The sequence below is a fragment of the Xenopus tropicalis genome, chromosome 1 (assembly GCF_000004195.4).
Source record: "Xenopus tropicalis strain Nigerian chromosome 1, UCB_Xtro_10.0, whole genome shotgun sequence".
Taxonomy (NCBI): Eukaryota; Metazoa; Chordata; class Amphibia; order Anura; family Pipidae; genus Xenopus; species Xenopus tropicalis.
This window is the reverse complement of record NC_030677.2, coordinates 22,895,179-22,917,462: the sequence shown is the minus strand read 5'-3', so window position 1 is coordinate 22,917,462 and position 22,284 is coordinate 22,895,179. Positions and strand designations below refer to the sequence as shown.

The 22,284-nt window shown below is 43.3% G+C and overlaps 1 protein-coding gene across 3 annotated transcripts in view; it reads right to left on the bottom strand.

Moving 5' to 3' along the window:
- The window catches only part of rgs12 (regulator of G-protein signaling 12), an 83,102-nt gene that overhangs the window by 24,865 nt on the left and 35,953 nt on the right, over window positions 1-22,284 (bottom strand). For all 3 annotated transcript variants that reach the window (XM_012955733.3, XM_012955736.3, XM_012955735.3), the window contains exon 4: window positions 7,604-7,625. In XM_012955733.3, coding sequence (XP_012811187.1) covers window positions 7,604-7,625 — 22 coding nt within the window. The remainder of the gene's footprint in view (window positions 1-7,603; window positions 7,626-22,284) is intronic.

Here is a 22,284-nt window from a genome sequence, read left to right as displayed (position 1 = left end):
ATGTGGCTGCGACACACATGCAATAAAGTACAAATATCCCATCATGCACAGCAAGGATTCCGTGGGCCCGGCAGGTAAGTGCAGTTTTGGGCAGGTATGTACCCAGCAGCGCAGAACAGGTTCTGTTAATAAGAGACGATAGTTTGCTCAAGGGATGAAATGGTGCTGGTGGCTTATAGTCGTATTTATATAAGCACGTAAATGGGAGATCAAACACACACACACCCATATGATTAACAGGACGCACATAAAAAGGAGAGACAGTATAAATTAATGCCTTGATTATAAGTCTTGGGAACCTACAAACACGAACAGGGGAAGAATCATTTGTAAGGTTAAAGGCATACAGACTTATTTACTGAATACCCCCCACAAGCCCTATACTCAGTGCAACAGTGGCCCAAGTCACTAAAGGGCACTGAAAGTCGGGTAGCTGCTGGTTTTCTTCTATGGAACCCAAATGACTTAAGGGATTCTGTGTGTCAGGCCACACATTTTGGGTCATTAAGGCTTTGTAAGGTTGCCACCTTTTTGGCTTTCTAAAACTGGGTGCTATGTAAGGTCAATGATGGACAATCTCGTGTAGCGGTGGCACAAACACTTTATGGAAAGCCCAAGCGGCACATATGTTTTCCAACCAGCGATTTATAGTCTCGCCAGTAGGAAAGCATTCGAGGAGTTTCAAAGACGGAAATTTGGCTCTTGGAGTTACCAGGGGTGACCTCTCACTGCCGCCTGAAGCAAGGTTCTCACCTTGCGTTATGGCAGGAGCGGCCCTGGTGAAACCAGGCAAACCTACTTCTATGCTTTCCCATTTAATGGTCATTGATGCTTTTTAGGGCAAAGACACACAGAGCTACTTAGTAGCAGCTACTTGTCACAACTACTAAATGTCAGAAAATCCCCTGCCATAGACAATACTGAGAATTGCCTCTAAAACACACGTAGAGACAATTATCAGTAAATGATCAGCATTGTCTATTTTAGCAGCCGTGACAAGTAGCTGCTATTAGTAGCTCTGTGGGTCTTCACCCTTAGCAATGGCAGGTGCATTGGCCTAAGGGGATCTACATCAACACTGCAAAGCAATGCGACTGCTAACAATGCAGATAACCACCTCGCCCGCTATGGGCCCTTTAACATTTCCTTCAGCTTTGCTGAAAATGCAGAGTATCCCATGTTGCCCTGCCTTAGGCAAACAGTCACAAGCTGAATTTGCAGCTAAATATCCACAAGCAAATATTTCTCTTTTCTATATGCCAAGGGCAAAATGCTCATTTGACGCCTATGGCACAGAACATTGTACCTGCTGCACTCCAGTCAGACACCAACACACACCTGTCTCTGCTTCCCATAGAGTTCTATAGGGTGTCTTTGAAACAAAGCTGGGACACAATGTTGCTATGTGCAGAGCTGTCATTGCTATTGTAATCACTGTCTGTTCCTCCCGAATTCCATCACTGTTGGTCCTGACTGCCCATACCACTGGGACAATGTTGCAGTAGTCAGATCCTCTCACATTTTCACATGGTGCCTTGCATGTTCACTTCAGATAAGTAGAAAAAAGGGCACTGTGGGTTTTGGCTGGTTTAAAAAGTGGATTTTCTCCACTGGTCTAGTGTGTGTAGTAAGGCAAGATTACCTCTGGGGAGTAAGCTGTATCTGTGGGATATTGTGTATAGCAGGGTATGGCTGTTCCAGGGCAAGGGACTGTAACTAAGGAATTATGGGTAAAAGACTGGTAGTGTTGGATAGTATAGTTGCAGAGTAAGGCAAGATGGCGGAGGACCGGTCTCTAGCTATAGCAGGGGTCCTCACACTACGGCCCCCCAAGGTCATTTACCCACCTCCCGCCCCCGCTGCGTCCTCACCCCTGGCTGCTACCTGTCTGCCACAGCGTGGCCGGCAGTGGCCGGTGTGACACATGGCATTATATGCTGGGGCCAAGGATCATGCTAAGGCAGACAAGTATCTAGCCATGGGTAAGGATGCAGTGGGAGTGGGGAGGTGGAGTAGTTTGAGGACTAACTATAGTCCGGCCCCCCCAACAGTCTGAGGGACTGTGAACTGGGCTATAGGGTAGTAAGTTTGTTAAAGCAAAGTGATGCTAGGGAAAGGGGCTGAAACGGTTAATAGTAAGGCAGGACAAGATTTATTTAGGGGCTGTCCAACCTGCATGGGAAAAAAAGGGAGCTGAAGTCTTGGTAATAAATAAAATCCGTGCTTGGCCCATGTAGCCCACAGTAGGATAATGTGTGAGCCACGTGCCCCAGGGCCAAACAGCCCTCATGCAAACTAGAAAGTTTTACCAACATACAGTGGGAGAGTAAAATGCCAGGGAACGTTGATTGAGGCTGATTATGTAGGAATAACAAAATCAAGGCAACGTGAACTGACAGTTAAATATCAAATCAATTTGTGTTGAGGAGAGGAATGCACCTGCAGCCACTTGTATCTGCGGGAAGGATCACCTAAGCACTGCCATGAAGGGACAGAAAAGCAAAAGCTCTTATGAACTGCAACCCCCAGCACCCCCAAGGCTAGAACTACAGTTTACAATCCACTGGCTGGTCGAGATCAATCATTTCAAAGTTTTATAAGGTCAAGCTGACTTTAGAAATTTTGTTTTTAAACACTATTTCTAAGCCAAACGTCGCACTGCTGCTAGGAATGATTTAGGGAAGTGCTGCTAAATATGGGTTCCGACTGAACTTCACCCTGCAGTGTTTAGCAGCCGGGGAGTCATAAGGCTCATATTAATCCTAATGCCTGGCAGGCCCACCACACTGCCGAGCCAGCAACTACAGCCCCAGCACCGACTGCTTAAAGGAAAACTATACCCCCAGAATGAATACCTTACCAACAGATAGTTTATATCATATTAAGTGACCTATTAAAGAATCTTATCAAACTGGAATATATATATCAGTAAATATTGCCCTTTTACATCTTTTCCCTTGAGCTGCCATTTTGTGATGGACTGTGTGCTCCCTCAGAGATCAGCTGACAGGAAATAATGCTGCTCTAACTGTAACAGGAAGTAGTGTGGGAGCAAAAGGCAGAACTAGCTGATGGGTCCAGCATTTAATCGGCCCGTGTATGGGGACTAACGACAGGCCTGCTCGACCTGAAATCGGCCAGATCTCGATCAGGCAGGTTTGAAATTTAGTCGGATCGGGGGCCACATTGGATCGTTGATGCGGTCCCCGAACCGACGGACACCTATACCCATCGTTCTAATTCGATCCTTTGGCCCCAGGGCCATAACGTCCGAATTAGCCCAATATCGCCAACCTGTAAGTTGGGTTATGGGGAGAAGATCTGCTCACTTGGCGACTTCGTGAGTGGATCTTAGCATGTATGGCCAAACTTAACATGTACAGTATGTGTGCCTTGGCTTGTTTGTGTGCACTGTGAATCCTATGATCCCAGGGGGCAGCCCTTAATTCTTAAAATGGCAATTTTCTATTTAGCACATACTGCTAAAAAATGATATTTTATGACAATGGTTTATTGTTACAGCAAATCTGTGTGCGGCGGACGATTAAAGGGAAAACATACCCAAAACAACTGCTGGAATAATGTTTAGGAAGACACATGGCTCCATATGTAAGCTATGTGGCAATGTAGCAGAAGCCAGCTGAATAGCAGTGCTGTGAGGAAGCATACAGGGCTAAATCCTGCACCATTGTTTAAGAGACAGAACCAGCAGTGCAGGACAGTCACCAACTGTCAACAGCAATTACATTTACAAATAACTTAAAACATGTAATTACGTACATTACATACAATTACATATTGTCTCATTACGTAAAAATAGTTCATTACGTAAAAATAGGCACTTATTAAAGGCTGCATATAGTAGAAAAACAAATGTGTGGTGTTAAAATGCCCCAAACCGTCCACATTATCTTTTCTTTGATTTGCTGCTTGTTAGCAGACACACACTGTTGCTTTAAGAAGTGAATTCAGGCCATATTGCCGGAATGTCCTGGGCTATTACAAAATGCAGTAGGCCCATAAATCAACTCCCAGTGCCATTGCTTTAGAGGAAAGCAAAACTTTCTTTTTCTGCTAAGGCCAAATACGGTTAGAATAACTGGCCAGTATTATGTCCCATAAAGACTTTTTTTTCTCCCCAAATGACAAGGTCAGGACAATAATGGCCCCATAACTACAAATAAGTCCCACAAAGTTTATAAACCCCCTACCTAAATGCAAGTTATCGCTTCACATGACTGCCAGACCCAGCTCTCTCTCTTCATTGTTGCTTTGCACAAATAACATTATTTCAGAGACTCCCGAGAGACAGACAGCGATGGTTTATTTATCCTTTCCCTCCAGTTCTACCAGGAGCTGAAATTCTGTATATATCAAGAGCTGTGAATGGGGAAAGTGTTCTGCTGCACGGCCTGAAGGTGCCCCGACAGCTTCCAATAAGCACTTTCCTGTAGTGCAGCTCTGAGAGCCTCATCTAAGTTGTCATCTATATGCTATGCTTAATGCTCCAGCCTAAAGATTCAGCATCTCTATGACAGCAATCATTCAGGCCTCCGAAGTTGTCATCGGGGGACACCAACTTAGATTTTGTAAGGAGTGTCAGTGACACTGCTCATGCTCAGTGGGCTCTGGACAGCTGTTGAGAAGCTAAAATTAGGGGACAATGCTAATTATCAAGCAGAAAATGAGGTTTGCCTGTCATTTCAGGTAATGATGCAGGGCTTATTACATTTTGCCACTAATTGCACTGGTGTATGGGCTGCCACGTAATGTTAATCTGAATTAATGGCCAGCTTTGGACTTTTATATTCTATACATACAGTATATTGTGAGTCAGTGACAGTAGCCCAGAGCATGTGCAGTGAATCAGCAGGAAAGAAGCTAAAGGCCTGCGGTTGTCCCGGGCTGGTACAGAACCTTTAAAACATAATGTACATAATTTCTTCCCTGCTTCTTTACTAAGCTTTAGATCTCCTTTAGAACTTCATCATTAAAGTACAAGTAAAGTAAAAAAATACTTCCTCTTTGTTAGCCACACCCCCCCCCCCCCATGCTTCCGGGCAGGTGGGTGGGGGGTAAAGGAATACTGTCATGGGAATTTTTTTTTTTCAAACAATTTTTAATGTTAAATTTTAAAATTTCACATGGAGGCTAGCCATATTCTTCATTTCCCAGGATGCCACAGCCATGTGACCTGTGCTCTAAAAAACTTCAGTCACACTTTACTGCTGCACTGCAAGTTGGAGTGATATTCCATCCCCCTCCCAGCAGCCAATCAGCAGAACAATGGGAAGGGAGCAAGATAGCAGCTCCCAGTAGGTATCAGAATAGCACTCAATAGTAAGAAATCCAAGTCCGGCTTGGGACTCCTCCAGTTACATGGGAGTAGGAGAAACAATAGGTTAGCTGAAAGCAGTTCTAATGTGTAGCGCTGGCTGAAAGCTCAGACTCAGGCACAATGCACTGAGATGGCGCCTATACACCAATATTACAGCTAAAAATACATTTGGTTCAAGAATAAAATTTTAAGTTGTAGAGTGAATTATTTGCTATGTAAACAGTGTAATTTAGAAATAGAAAATACACTAAAAAATCATGACAAAATCCCTTTAATGCAGCACCACATTCCCTGTGTTTCCAGGAGTCCCTTGCAGCCATACTCTACTGCCCATCTCCAGGGACACATAAAAGCATGGTACCAAAGGTAAAAATGACTCAGATCAGTGGCAAGCACCTAACATTTTAGCATCCCCCAGCATTTTTACTTAACTTGTCCTTTAGGGCTCTGGTACACGGGGAGATTAGTCGCCCGCGGCAAAACTCCCTGCTCGCGGGCGACTAATCTCCCCGAGTTGCCTTCCCCCTGCCATCCCACCGGCGAACATGTAAGTCGCCGGCGGGATGGCAGACGCGGCGGCGCGATTCTGCGCAAATCGCCGAAAAAGACTCGTGAGGCTTTTTCGGCGATTTCCCGAAATCGCCCCGCCGCGTCTGCCATCCCGCCGGCGACTTACATGTTCGCCGGTGGGATGGCAGGGGGAAGGCAACTCGAGGAGATTAGTCGCCCGCGAGCAGGGAGTTTTCCCACGGGCGACTAATCTCCCCGTGTACCAGAGCCCTTAACCAAGAGTACAATTAAATCATTCCCCTTTTCCCCACAATGGCTCTACAGAGGCACAGAAGGTGGGAGTCAATTTAAATAGAAGTGATCCCCATGTGCACTACCCAGTGCAACTCTCTCTATTGGATTCATCACCATAATTGCATTCCCCCATTATCAATTAGCCCCTAATTCTACTCAGTCTATTGTATATCTGGCAAGGCTCGAGGCACAGCTGGCACATCCATACCTCCCCCTCCTGCTGTCACATCCCTGCTGCACAAGGGCTTGGCTGTATAATTTATACTGATTCAGGCAACAATAAACCTGATAGGCTACATATTTCTGGAAACTGGGTATTGTGAAATTGCTTATAATTACATTTTGTTATTATGCAAAACTTTCATTATTATTTGGGTGGAGTTTCCCTTTAATTTCTGCAAAGGCAAAATAGCTGTACAAAAATCTCTCATATAAAAGTGGGGAACAGCCTACTTGGGTACAGCTTATTCTATTATGTCTTTAGGCAATGCTCTGCAATTACAACAGCACTGGAATGGGAGGCCAGACGCAGCTTTGGAGGAAATGTGCTTACCTAAAGCTGGCCACACAAACTGATTTAGTTTCCCTTTCAGTTCAGCTACTTCATATTAAAACCTCAAACATGACCTTTGTTTTAACTGTAAATGCAGTTATTACGCCTGCTTACACAGAAGTTGCAACTGCTACCAGGGCTCTTATGTTATATCTAAAAATTGCATTGCTTTTCCCTCACCCTGTCATTACACAGAGCGGCCACAAGTGAGTGGGCTAAACACACCCAATCACAATCAAAAAAATCACTTCCATCATCATATAGTATGAATTATTAGCCAATAGTAGGATTAATGAGGGAAGAGGCTGCTGTAGGGCCTCAGGCTGGACATCTTTGTTGGATATAAAGTAGCCAAGAATAAACTACATTGATTACTTTTTGATTTTATTCCATCATTTCTTCTTGTGGGCAACATATTCCCGATTTCCTTCATGGGCCCACAAGAAGGAAATATGGAATAAAATCAAAAAGTAATCAATGTAGTTTATTATTGGCTACTTTCCGAAAATACAGAGATGTCCAGCCTGAGGCCCTACAGCTGCCTCTTCGCTGCAACTTTCAGATACCAAAAGTATCAGGACACCTGCCTGTCCAACATCTCAATCCCAAACCAAGCACATTAATATGAATTCGGCCATCCCTTTTCTGATATAACAGCCTCTACTCTTCTGCAAGGGCTTCCACTTGCCAAACAGTGTTATCTGTACAATCTTACTACCTCATAATTACTTGGTAAGACACACAAATTACACGTCTAAAAATAAAGAACAGACCATTACATAAAGCACACAAAGGCAAAAACAATATGCTTTATAGGTCTTCCCTGTAAAACATCTTCCCAATTAGATACCCCAAAGGTCATGAAAAAGAGCAATAAGAACTGAGAGAAAAAAATAGAGGAGACTTACCTCCATCCGAGACTGTGGCAGCCTGGGGGAAAGAAGAGAGAGACATTTGTTAGAGAAGAAGTCATTACAGCGTAACTCTGGAAAGCAATATAATTCAGCCTCCCATATGGAAAGACAAATGAGAGGCCAAGAGAAGAGCTCTATCTATTCTGCTACAGAAATCTCATCAGTCGCGCTCTTCTCTTGCTTTCCCCACCAGCCCAGAGCGCAACTCCTCCTCCTAAGCCTCCGATAATCAAGATTTTCAGTCCTATCAGCCGCAGAGTTCATAAAGAGGATGCAGCCGCACAAGCCCTAATCAGTGCTGGGATAAAAATACCCCACATTCATTCACAGCCTTATACATTATGGAAAGCAAATGTGTTTCATTGCCACTGCTGAAGAATAATTAAACGCCTGCCCAACTTCAATAGTGCCTTCCTTTTATACTGACACTGCCCCTCTTGTGCAAGTTTCTGCCTTATTCCTACGGCCACTGTATGGGAATATCACTAAATGCACATGATTTTGCCGGAAAACAAAGTATCGGCATTGCCAATTTAGTTCCTGTTACAAGTGGGCCTATACCGTAACCATAAAGCGTTGCTCTCCAATTTCTTTTTGTTGCCCATAGAGGAGGTGCTTATTTTTGAATTTCTAACTTGTAGGCAAGTTTTGGAAGCATAATAAACATGTGTATTGCCAAACAAAGCTACGTGTAGTTTGTCCACATTTGGCTACCAAATAACCAATCACAGCCCTTATTGGTCACCCCCTAGGAATTAATTTCATGCTTGTGTTGCTCCCCAACTTTTTTCATATTTAAATGGTGCGAATGGGTAAAAAGGTCAAGGACTAAAAAGTGAAGGGTTTAAATATTTTTCCCATTCTGTAATATCCTTCTGGCCGTGGCAATACCAATATGTCTGTTTGCATTAACCACCATGAATTAGAGAGTGAGTATTAAGAACATAGGATCTCTGCACAGGGCAATACCATTAGGGATGGCAAAACTATAGCTGCCTGGTCTACCGCACTACAATACCCTACTGACAGCCAATTCAAATGCAATAAAGTATTCACAAGCCCTATAGGGTAGAAGAGTCTTAGACTGCTTGTCCCTGACCAGCTGGACAGACAGTGTTAAGGGACACTTCTGAATCCCATCAACAGGGGCCTGTTGCATTCAGCTTCCAGACAACTGAATTAGAAGATACGTTTTTCTCATTAATTGAATCTGTCCCAAAAAATATTAACTTTTTTTTCACCCTGTGGATCTAAGTGCTTCTGCACGGAATGTCACGAATGGAAGTGTGAGAGTATGAGTTCCCATTTGGTCATATCCTGGTCTTGCTTTAACATGCACACATGCCTTACAATCCTTACTGTGCATGATTCACACTGCACTGCCCGTAACACCACGGGCACTAAATGGTACGACTGACGGTCATTATGGGTACAGCTCATAGGCCTGGTAACAAAAAGCTTGTGCTCGGCTGGGTTGTGGGGCCACATCTTTGATTTGTTTGTTCCCGGGACAGCAAAGTATACAGGTTGACTCCTTTGCATATGAAGTGGGAGATAATTTCTCATATACATGTTCAATGGCCGGATTATATTAACATTTGGATCTTATACTATAAATTCTATAGAGCCCTTGAGCAGACTGGGGGTCATAAAAATCCACCTCTGAACCATGGGCCTCCAGTTGGATAGCTGTAGTATGGACAATACAACTCACTGAGGGAATGGCACGCCTTCATGACAACTGCTTAGAAAAACTATCTGACAAATATTCCACAGTTCATTCACATGAATTCATGTGGTTTAGTCTGTTTTGTCTGACAAATGTCACCACTGCACGATGCAGTGCAATTTCCTAGTGTGATAGAAGCCTCATGGAAAATGTAAGAGGTTTCACAACAATGGCTTTTACACCGCACTGATTGCTGCAGCTAATCCCTGGGATAAACAGTCTGACTGTATTCAGGTGCGTGACCCACAGGTGAAGGCCGTCTCCCCTCACTATCCCCACACATACAGAACACCACTGATAACACTTTCCAACCAAACACATCCCAATTTCCTCCATTATCCAGTCCCCAGCTCTGCCATGAGCAGCGCGTACCTGTTTTTGTGTTTTGTTTTTAATACTCATCACCGTAACTCGACAGACAGAGAGGGGCCTGCCACGAAACTCTGCCCAAGTTATTACATGCTTAGGAATGTTTGGAGATGTCTTTTGCACCGCAACAGGAATTTGTAAGAATCCATGCTCGGGGGGATCTTTATGACACTGGTTTCAAGTGTGTTTTGACAGGTATGAAGACAGACAATAGTTTGGAAAATTGTAAGAACTGTGGGTTTCTTTTCGACACGCAAGAAGCAATAAAAATAAGGGGAAAAACACACACCTTATTGACATGAGCTCATTTACTTGAGCTGACAAAATTATATTTGTTTTATTATTATTTTTTTCTTAAAACAGGTTTATATAATTCCTTAGATTGAGATGAAACCATGACGTCCTCCCTCTGACTCACAGGGACCATATTCCCACCCCATTCCCCTTAGCCTGGCAGAGTCATTCAAACCCTACTTGTTCCATGCTGAATTGATGGATTCCCAAAGCCCCTTTGCTTTCCATGTTGGGCAGGGCACGACACAGATTTTCTGGAAAGCAGAGGGACTTCAAATGCCGGAACTAGTACTTTTTGCATTCCATCTCTTATTAAATAGACAGTATGAACTGCAAATCCCATTACCCTACTGACAGCTGAAGGGAGGTGTAATACAGTGATGCAGACAGGTCCCAGGTTAGACATCCCTGAATTAGGTCCAAATCTTTTGGAAGCATCTAAAATTTTGGAGCAGTGGGGTAAAACACAATGGTCTATGACCTCTGTACATCCAAGGCCAACTTTTTTTTATTATATATATATATATATATATATATATATATATATATATATATATATATATATATATATATATATATATATATATATATATATATATATATAATATAAAATATATATATAATATAAAATATAATTATATATATATATTTGTAAATAAAGTTTATTTTGCTCAACTAACGTGATAGAAAAGTCTTTGGAATTATTTCTTAGGGTGACTGACCAATTATAATCAGCCAAAACCCCTTTGAATAATCCAACTGCTCTGACTGTGCTTTTAGCAACAAGCCCATAGAGTAGCTGTCTGTGTGCTGTTATCATGGCCCAAAGAAGCCTAGGATCTGTACAATGTCAGTTTTGGTGCATACTCTATCTAGAGGCAGAATATTGGGCTAAAATATGTAAATAAAGTAACCCTACCAGAATAAAAAAATGACATCCATTTAATCTAGTGAAAACCACCATCATAGGGTATTCTTTAAAAATTTCAGACTTGGACAGGGATCTCAACTTATGGGTTGATATCCTTATACTGGTTAGGGTATGTTAGGGAATCACCAACATACAGTGAAATTATTAGAAAATAGTTGCCTATGGCAGGGTATTTTTTGGAGTTTAGTAGCCATGAAAAAGTAGTTGCTACTAGTAGCTCTGTGTGTTTTCACCCTAAATGCCCAGTACAATATTCTGCATATGCCCAAGCCTCAGAAGGCCACATTGTAATAAGATTTTCAAAGGCCTACAGCAACTCACGCGGTTATAGCATTACCCCGATGAGGCTGATCAAGCATAAGAACACACCCCATGCTGATTTTGCCGTTACCTCAATAGAAAAGCAATTGTCTTTGGCACAAAGACTTTAGTATAGGCAAACATTGACCCATTTGTTTGTTGGTATTTACTGACCAAACAGAGATAACGAGCATGGTTCCCATACTGCAGATAGCTGGGGAAGACTTACTGACACCTATCCTATTAAGTAAAAATGTCATCACAGAAGGTGAGGAAGCGCATTCCCCTTGTTTAACCACAGCAGTGTGACCGTGTTACACAGCTTCTCTGGGACCCTGTACAAAAAGCAACAGCAGTTTCTTCTGGGAATCACTGAAATCAAATGTGCAAAACTGTCACCAACACATGTTCTTAGTCCTTTACCCATACCCTGGAACACCCCAGTCACGCCCAGTTACACCCAAACCACTCCCCTAACTCCACCCTGCCCAGAGCTGTAGTGAGGTGGCAGGAAAATGCTGGGGGCAACAGTGAACTGGCAGGAGAATGCTTGGGGGGCTGCAGTGAGCTGGCAGGAGAAGGCTATGGGCGGGCTGCAGCAAGCTGGCATGAGAAGGCTATGGGGGGCTGCAGCGAGCTGGCAGGAGAAGACTGTGGGGGGCTGCAATGAGCTGGCAGGAGAAGACTATGGGGGGGCTGCAGTGAGCTGGCAGGATATTTACATACAATCAAAACATTACAGAACAGCATGTAAATCCATATCTCTAGCAAACAAACCCCAGGGACTCGGTGACTTTACTTGCTATTTATACTTGCAAACATTTATCAGGGTCAAAATAAAAACAAGCTGTATAGTTTGTGAGGGCAGTTTCCCAAGACGGCGCAGCTCAGGGTGCCTTATGCAAGCTGAGGCAGATCTCATGAGACAGCAAAGAAATGTATTGCCCCAAGGCAAAGTACAGCCAATCAGCTTTGATTATAGCAAGTACCCATTATAGGGTGTGGAAGCATGTGAGTTATAAAAATAAAGGCTATTATATACGCAGGCAGCACTATACTGACTATACTGTTGATTCTCCGCTTAAATAACAATTTCTCTATTTTGCACAGGGTGGGAAGTTATTTTAACATCGCATTGGCACCCATTTGCATTTTAAGGACCAGAAAAAGTACAATTTTCTCTCTGAAATGAACAAAGCACAGAGAAATACATGGGCAAGAGGTGTATAGAGAAGCGATATACTACTGGCTATAAGTAGCTATTGAAGGTTTCCGCTAAGCTTTGACATAACTGGCCACATGTCCTCTTGGCCCCTTGCTAAGCAGGACTGTCCAGCCTAGAGGCCTATGGGCCGCACGTGACCCTCTCAGCTGATTCTCATGGGGGTCAGTAAAGGGTTATTGTGATTATTTTTGGGACTGTGACTGATTCAGCTCCATGTTTGTGTGCCTCTGTCCTAAAATCACAACTTCCTTCTTTTAACAGGAAGTGCAGGACTAAACTCTCCCTGAGGAGCCATCTCTACACATCTACCAGAGGAGCACACTCATTTTAGCCCAGATAGTCCCCACTGGCATACATAAAAGCCGGCGTGCCTCTACCCTTATCAAATTAATCATTGTCTGCTACCTCTTCATACACCCCCCCCCCCCAGAACAGATACAAAATGGTACAGTCACACTGCCACCATGACAGCACCTGTTTGTTGCAGCGAGAAGCAAATGGGTTCTGTGCCCAGCAGGGCCCTCAGTATGGCCCTCATTCTTATGGGGGGAAAGTGGAGCAAACATGTAAATAAATACATTTGCACCAGTTCTATACAATCCAGCTACAAAATGAAACTATAACTAAAATCTCTGCAAAAGGGAAATTTCACATTGGGGAATTTAGATATTTACTGGAATTTTATCTTGTCGGACGCTACGCCAGCCTAACTGGGAAAGCACATTATATAGGTACTAGCGGTGAACTTGAACTTCCCTTCCTCAAAATAAAAATATCACTTCATTTAATAATATCCGTTTCCCTTTGAATTCACTTTCAGTTATAGAGGGACCTATTCTAAGTAACACAGTTAGTAATGAATTATTTGATATGATTGCCATTCTTGTTCTGCCTATTTCTAGTCTGCAAGCAAAAAGGCTATCTGGTTGTTAGGGTCAATGATCCCAGCAACCAACAAACAAACCAATTGTAAGTCTTTTTATTACTGATATTCTTATTTTTCAAACTACTCTCCTATTTGTCATCTATGTGTACTTCCACACTGATACCTGGTTGGTAAGGTAATCAAAGGGATGGTTGACCTTTAAGTAAACATTTAGTATGTTATAGAATGGCCATTCCTAAACAACTTTTCAATTGGTCTTTATTATTACTTTTTTATAGTTGTGAACTATTTGCCTTCTTCTAACTCTTTGCAGCTTTCAAATGGGGGTCACTGACCCCTACAGGCAAAACCTATTGCTCTGTGAGGCTACAGCTTTATTGTTGTTGTTACTTTTGAAAAATTTTTTTTTCTATTCAGGCCCTCCTATTCATATACCTCATTCAAACCACTCCCTGGTTTTTAAGGTAAATTTGGACCCTAGCAACCAGATAGCAGCTAAAACACCAAACTGCAGAGCTGCCAAACAAAAAGTGAACTTAAAAAAAAACATATAAAAAATTAAGACCAACTGCAAATTGTCTCAGAATATTACTCTGTACATCATACTAAAAGTTAACTCAATGGTGAACAAACCGTTTAAGGGCTCTGGCACACGGGGAGTAAATGTAAGTCGCCGGTGGGATGGTAGTTCGGGGAGATTAGTCGCCCGTGACAGGGGAGATTTGTTGCGGGCGACTAATCTCCCCGTGTGCCAGAGCCCTAAGCCATAGCAACCAGATAGCATTTGAGATTACTGGACAGAATTTCGAAACATGTAAATATTACAGAAACTACAAATAAAAACAAAAACAGAAGCTTTTTAAATATCTTAGATATGAATCTTCCCTACTGTGATATCCCATCCCATTTTCCTCCCCAGGACTTCAAAATTAGTCACAAAGAGCCCCCGAAACTGCCTTTATTTGTGGTTCGCCCATTGTTTACATAAGAAAGAAGTATTCAAATTACAGGTTTTTAGCTGTTGTTCAACTACAACTTCCAGCACACCCACAGGTTTGGCCTTCCAGGTTAAAAAAAGAACAATGTGTCAGTATCCCAGTCTTGCTCAGCTACACCTGATGTCTCCACTCTCTACCCAGAATGGCTGCCCAGCAGGGCCCCACTATATGTTGGCATCATCAGAAGCATTTACATTAAGGCCAGTTGGGAGATGCATTGGCCACTTCTGGACAACAAACACTGTAGCACTCAATGCCAACGGCACAAGGCACAACGTCACATGCTTTAAATGTGTGCTGTTCTGCTGTCTAAATTAGTGGCGCATCTAATTTTACACCAAACAGAAGTTAGTGGGTCACGAAACTGCCTGCTGGGGGTTACCAGCAAAATGCCATCCGCCAGAACTTAGTGTAAGGAAGGGTTGCTGTTTTGGGCTGAACTAATGGGGCAAGAAAAACAAGTATATGAAGCATACAGCAGGTTTGGACTGGTATACAAAATAGGCCCTGTCATTTCCAGTACACAGAGGCCCAAACCACCCCGCCATAGTTACTGTCTAGGGCATCTTACAGCAGCCCCTCTGGCATTTGCCAGAACTAGGAATGCACCAAATCCAGGATTTGGGTTTGGGATCCAGCAGAATCCATGCCTCTGGACTGAATCCGAATCCTTAAAATCACGTGTCTTTTTGTCATATGAAAACACACGGAGCTACTAGTAGCAGCTACTTGTCACGGCCACAAAAATAGACAATGCTGATCATTTAATGATAATTGTCTCTATGTGTGTTTTAGAAGAGGCAATTTTCAGTATTGTCTATGGCAGGGGATTTTGTGGTGTTTAGCAGCCATGACAAGTAGCTGCTACTAAATAGCCCTGTATGTCTTCACCCTAAGACGGAAGTTTAAATGTTTTCACTTCATGTAAAGCGTGCGGTTCTTTTTGACGCTTCCATGGCCTTATTTGCATATGCAATTTAGGATTTGGATTCGGTATTTGGCCAAATCTTTCACGGAGGATTCGGGGTTCAGCCGAATAGCAAAATAGTGGATTTGGTGCATCCCGCAGATTGCCAGTCCAGGCATACAGAGCCAGACCTTGGGTCATTTGTGCTGCCCTGACTACACGTTACTGTTAAGATACTGCTCAGTTCTGACAAGAGAGGCTGCAGGGTACTTGTTGTTGCTCCAAAAACATACAGGCAACATTAACTGGCTTATATGTTTTCCCCGTGTCTGCAAAGGTTTCCTCTGTGTTCTCTATTTTCCCACACTCATAAAAACACAGAGGTAGGATAATTGGCTCTGGATTAATTGGGCCTACAGTGTGTAAATGTGATAGGGACCTTAGACTGTAAGCTCCACTGGGGCAGGAACTGATGCGAATAAAGTATAATTTCAATAAAAGAGCTGCCGAATATGTTGATGCTATATAAAAAAAAACAAAATAATACTTTACAACTCCCAGCAAACTGTACTTGTAAGGCGCGACACTAAGTCTGCTCACTAACACAGCAATGTAAGTGCAAACCCTTTGTCACAACTGTGAGTAAATGCCAACAGCCGGACACAAAACATGTTAGGCAAGTAGCATGATATTTCTGGCATTTGCACAAACAAATACATTAACCGTGACATTTACAGCTTTACTGAATTCTAGAAAATGCCATACAGTGGCATAATAAAAGCCATGAGCACTAATATATATATATATATATATTATATCTCATTACAATAAACAAACAACCATGAATCTTCTGTAAGCTATGTCCTAATAAATATTGTGCTTAGTGCAAAGTGATTTGGCAGGTCAAACGCCAGTGCAACTTCCCTAACATTGACTGGTCGCAATATATAACCAAGCCAACCAGTGATTGCCATTGGCAATAAATCTTTGATATCCAACTTGTGGCCCTCCCTATGGGCTGCTGGTGAGAACAGCTGGAGGGCAATTAAAACAGAAAATAGCAATGCAAAGTTATAGGCCTTTGTCTAAATTAGGAAGAAGTCCCCAAATCAGTGACTTTTTAAAAAGTAAAAACCCATAAAGTGCAAGAGAAACCCCTTCCTATGTGCCTGGCATCATATGATTCGTACAAGGCTGCAATGTTAATTACTACATAAGGTTAATACATGGCGCCATTCAAGGGGGTTCAACCAGCAAAATGCAATTTCCATAAATACTTGGAAATAACCTTGTTCTGTATCAAGAGCTCCAAGTGCCAAACTAAACATGCAAAAGTGAGGCTCTCGAGTCAGCAGGAGCTACAAGGAGGGGGTCTAATCAGCTGTAGACATTGAAATGTAGATGTTAATTAGGGTTGGGCCAGAGGCAGACAGTTTAATTAGCAATCTACACCTCTACTGTGAACTGACATGCGGGTAACATTTTAAAGAGTGAACTAAATATATATATATACATAACAGAGCAGTTCCCTAGGTGCTCGAGCCAAACCTGCTTATCCAGTGCCACCATAAGGAGGGCAAATACTCCAGAAAAACCACATACTTACTCAACTTAGTTCAGTTATTATTGTGGGCTGTACCAACTGCACTTTGTGGAAAGCAGGCAGCTTTGGAGACTGTAGAATAAAACAACCCAATGAAAGGTAGAAGGGGCCAGTTGAGCTTGACTAACCCCCATCTCCCTGCAAACAAAGCAGCCTCGTGCATGGCTATATTATCAGCTGGCACTCACCGACAACTGGCTGGTGTTCAAAGTGTCCTCAATGCCTCCCAACAGATCCTCAAAAAAGGTCTCTTTCATGGCTCCGTCCCCCCCTCTCCTGCTTGTATCCAGATGAGTTTGCTACATCAGTTCAATAGAAAGAAATGCAGCCTCTCCAGGGCTCCGCAGCACCTCTCAGCCATCTCCCCTCCCCTGTTCCCTGTGCCCCCGCCCATGTGAGTAGGGGGGAGTGTGCAGGACAATTGCTCAGACTGGTGTGTGTGTGTAGAAAAGGCAGCCAGACGTTTGGTTCCACTCAATCCCTCTATTCAGGAACTAAGGTGCAGCCTGCAAACTGTTATTTTTAGCGGAACCCTTTGCTTTTAAACTTTCCCTTAAAGGGGTCCTCCACCCATAAAATATTTGTTGCCTAAAGAAAGAAAAGGTAATACCGGGCAACTCTCCAATATAATATATTCATTCCAAATTGTCATTGGTTTTATAGTTATTTATACATGTAATTGCCATGGAAAGCAGTGTTTGTTTATCCCTTTCTGTTCTCTGATTCCGACTCTTGGAACAATGTAGCACTTCTCCTCCAGGGCTGCTAATCAGCCAGTTTCTACTCCGCTGTTTCACAGGGCAAAGCCGAGAGAGCACAGGATGGAAACGACTGGACGCTGCTTTCAGTTGCAATGACTTTAACAAATAACTTTATATTCAAGAATGTATAAGGCAGTGATCCCCAACCAGTGGCTCAGGGGCAACATGTTGCTCCCCAACCCCTTGGGTGTTGCTCTCATTGCCCCTTGGGGGCAAGTTTTGGTTGAATAAAAACAAGATTTGCTACCAAATAAAGCCCCCTGTAAGCTGATAGTGTGCATAGAGGCCCCTAATAGCCAATCTTAGCCCTTATTTGGCACCTCCATGAACTTTTATGGTGCTTGTGTTGCTCCCCAAGTCTTTTTACATTTGACTGTGGCTCACGAGTAAGAAAGGTTGGGGACCCCTGGTATAAGGGGACATTGCTTAGAATGGGGGTGGGGTTCCCCTTTAAAACAATTTGGCTAATTCAAGCTGCTATCCTTCCATTTGCACATGGGTTGAGATCTGGATTCTGATTTTCCAGCAAAGGAAAGAGTTGTTCTTATTTTTTAATGTATACAAAGTAACAGCTCTGGTAATGTCTGGTGTACAAAGTATCAGAAAGGGGACAGAGCAGGAAGGACAGGTAGGTATTTAGTTATATAAATTATTATTTTGTATTAAGGAATAATTTACCACCAAAGAAACAAGCAGTGTCCTTTCTGTAGTCCTCCTTTGGTTATTGCTGAACTATCACTATCAACATCCTGTGAGAGCTGGGGCCCCAATGGTGTATTATAAGGTATACTGACCCTTTTCTAACACCGTAAAGGATATGTGTTGTATGATTTAAAGCTGTGCATTTTATATAAAGATGTTCCTTGCCCTTTGCTGCTGTTCTGCATTGCTTGATTCACATTCTTGTCCTGAGAGATTTTCCAAAGTGTGAAATTAGAGCTCCTATGGGGTTTTTAAATCCCATAATCCCATAAGGATGAATAGAAAGTGGGTGAGTATTTCTGTAGTGAGCTCTAATCTCACACTTAGCTATACCTGTCCCTAAGGCCGATGTCACAAGGGGCTGATTCTCAGTCTGGAAAAACACAGGCCGTGACTCCATCCCTACGCTAGCATCAGTCTCTATACCCAGAAGCATTGTGTCAACCTGGGTGCAGGGGGATATTGGCTGTGAAATGCAAACGCTCGTGTTTTTTTGCTGATATATATACACTACGTCTGCTTGCACCGCGACAGAGACAATGCTTCCAGGTGCAGGCAAGGTAGGAGGCTGATGCCAGCATAGGTGCTGATTTTGGGCCTGTGTTTTTCCACAGTCTAAGAATCAGCCCTGTGTGCACTAGGGGGAAAGCACATGGCCCTGGGACCAAAAAAATGTGATACTAAATCTTTCCCCCACCTGCACTTCATTGGCACCAGGGGCCTAAAACCTTCATATCAGAATGGTACAAACCTCCAATACGAGTTAAAGGGATTCTGTCATGATTTCTATGGTGTACTTTTTTTTTCCCTGCCCCCCGGCAGCCCAGACCCGAACTCCCCCAGTCCGACCCTAGCCAGCGCTACACATTAGAACTTTCAGCTAACCTACTGTTTCTCCTACCCCATGTAACTGGAGGAGTCCCAAGCCGGACTTGGATTTCTTACTATTGAGTGCTATTTTGATATCTACTGGGAGCTGCTATCTTGCTCCCTTCCCATTGTTCTGCTGATCGGCTGCTGGGAGGGGGGGGGATATCACTCTAACTTGCAGCACAGCAGTAAAGTGTGACTGAAGTTTATCAGAGCACAGGTCACATTGCTGTGGCACCCTGGATGAAGAATATGGCTAGCCCCATGTGAAATTTCAAAATTAAATTATGTATGAAAAACATATTACAATGCAGGATTCTGCTGGAGAAGCTCTATTTACTGATGGGTTTTGACATGTTAACATGGTTTCCCATGACAGTATTCCTTTAATATAACAAGTGTATGAGACGTATTGGAGCCTTGCACCATGCAGTTGGAGAGCCCCAGGTTACATATGCCATAAGGTACACTGTCCAACTCAAGCCCAGTGGCTAAATGTGGCCCTTCAAGGGATTTTTATATGGCCCCAGAATGTCCGGCGTGGCTCCACAAACTAAATGATACCATGGGTTTAATGTAATACTTGGTTGGTCCACATGAAACAAGTTAAACAGAACCACCGGGCATGCTGTTTTGGGAAAGCATTACAAGGAAACATATTACAGGGAAGGTAAAAGATAAGAAAGCAACAGTGGCTGCCCTGAAGAGCTTACACTTTCCCATACACGAGATAATGTACATTGCTGGCAAATGACTCCGTTCACAGGACCAGACAAGCTTCATGCCTCGGGCTCAGTCCAACAGCAGCTCATGAGACAGGACTTCATGACCCCCTCCGTGTATATTATGGGATGCACAAGCACTGCCTGCAGTGGGCACTTATCTCCACACATGGGGCTGCTGAGAGGGGACTTCTGGCTATTCTGCATCTGCCAGTCTGTGCCTACAGATCCTTACTCCCCACTCTATGTAAGACTTACAGTTAGTTTCCATAGCTAATGGGGCTACATGGGGAGGAACAACCATGAAAGGAAAACCATTTTTTCTTTGAATGGGAAAGGTAACTTATTAATAGCCAGTGTTTATTTTGCCATAGGACAATCTATTTCCTGCATGTTTGCATTCATGCAACAGGGTAGGAGCTGCCATATTACCTGAAGTTCTGTCCAATCAGTGATCTATGTCTACGAGCTCTACTGCATGAATACTACCCATCCCCAGGTTAATCTTTAGGTGGGCTAAGGGCAAAGACACATGGGGCGATTAGTCGATGATGCGGTCCCCGAACCGACTGCCCCATTGCCGCCTACATAATCCGGTCGTTTGGCCCCAGGGCCAAACGATCAGATTATTATTTTTTTTATTAACTTCAAGATCCCCGATATCACCCACCCATAGGTGGGGATATCGGGGGAAGATCCGCTCGCTTGGCGATCACGCCTTAAGTGTACCTGCACCCAGCCTGACGCAATGGCTTTAGCTGCAGCCACAACAATCAGATTTTTGAAGCACAGGGTCGGATTCTCAGCCTGTGCTTATCTGCCCCGTGTGGCATTAGCCATAATTTATGGCCAGCTTTAGCCTATATCTACTCTATTTACTACAGTCTGTGAATGGAAAAGAAGCAAGAGATAAACCCCACATATATAATCAGTTTACATATTCTCTGCTCCATTTGTGTGTATTCGGATTAAAGTGCATTTGTTTACTGTCCTTATCTATTGCACTCTGCTATATGGCCCGGCTAATAGCCTTATCTTATAGAACAGATAAAAACAAAAGAATTGCCTCTCTATTCTCTGCTCAGATCCACAGATTGGCCCATTCAGTATCCAGTGTCCCCATAGGAAAGGCACTTCCACAAGGCTAGTATCATCCAGATGTCCCCCAGTGTGGGCCTATCAGCAATGGTTTGCCCTGGGGAGGCTCAGGCAAATGCAGGCCATGCAGCTGCTGCAGGTGGTAGAAAGGTAACATCCCTGACACCGCTGAAAGCAACTGAATCTTCTCAGACTGGGGAGTATCTCCGTCAATTTACAGGTAGCTGAATCAGATTATACAAAGGGCCCCTAAGCTACTGCCTCACATGATTTCTATGGGTGCCCACAAAAGCTAAGAAACCCAGGGCAAAGTTGGGGAAAACCAACTTATGACCTCCTGGCCTTTCAGCTGTTGCTGAACTACAACAACCAGCAAACTCCAGTGCTGGGAATTGTACATCAACAAATTACGGAACACAGACTGAGCAATACTCATATAAAATGCCACTGTGGCCATCTTGCTTTGCTCTCACCATGTTCCCTGCTATACCTGTTGTGCTTGCCCTACCTACAACTGCTGCCCTGCAGTGATCCAGAGCAGTGACCCCAATGGGTTTAATCCATCTCTGGCAGGATGTGAGTATGTCAGCTGTCACTCACTTGTGCCAGATCCTGGGCACTCTTAATCACAACCTGGGCAATAACAGACTACACCAAAAGCATTCATTATTCTACAGGCCACACACATCAATCAGACTATAAAACTTGGTGATTTTCTAAATGTCTGGCATCGTTCTGAATGACTGCTCAGAGCTGAACACCGGAATCTAGAGGTACCTGGAGGTTAGATGGTGCAGAAATGAGTGCTGAGGCATCCAGATTTCTTTCCCAGGACTATTTAGGGCAGACGCAGCGCTGGGCTTTCAGCACAACTGTGGTTTGAACTTCCCAGTTGGTCACTTTGACTAAACCATCAGGAGTAACAAATGTTCTGCAGCAAATGTTCCAAAAAGTTGTCAAAGAGTTGTCAAAAAAGCCCAGTATTTGTACTGCATACGGGGCAGCTATTACGATGTGGGAGAGAAGGTTTTGGCCCCCCAGTAAATAACATTGTTTAACAGTTGTAAGATTTGTTATTTATTACATTGAGATTTCCAGCATGCAGACCTCAAGCTGCTGTTCAACTGGAAATAAGATAAAATGGTGGGTCCTTACCAGGTTTAAGTTGGCCATACACATTCAGATTTTAGTCTTCTTCCGGCGAATGTTTGGATATTGGTCGTATGTTTAAATGCAATGTTCTGAAACTAATATTCAGACTGAAATTGTAGCATAAAGCC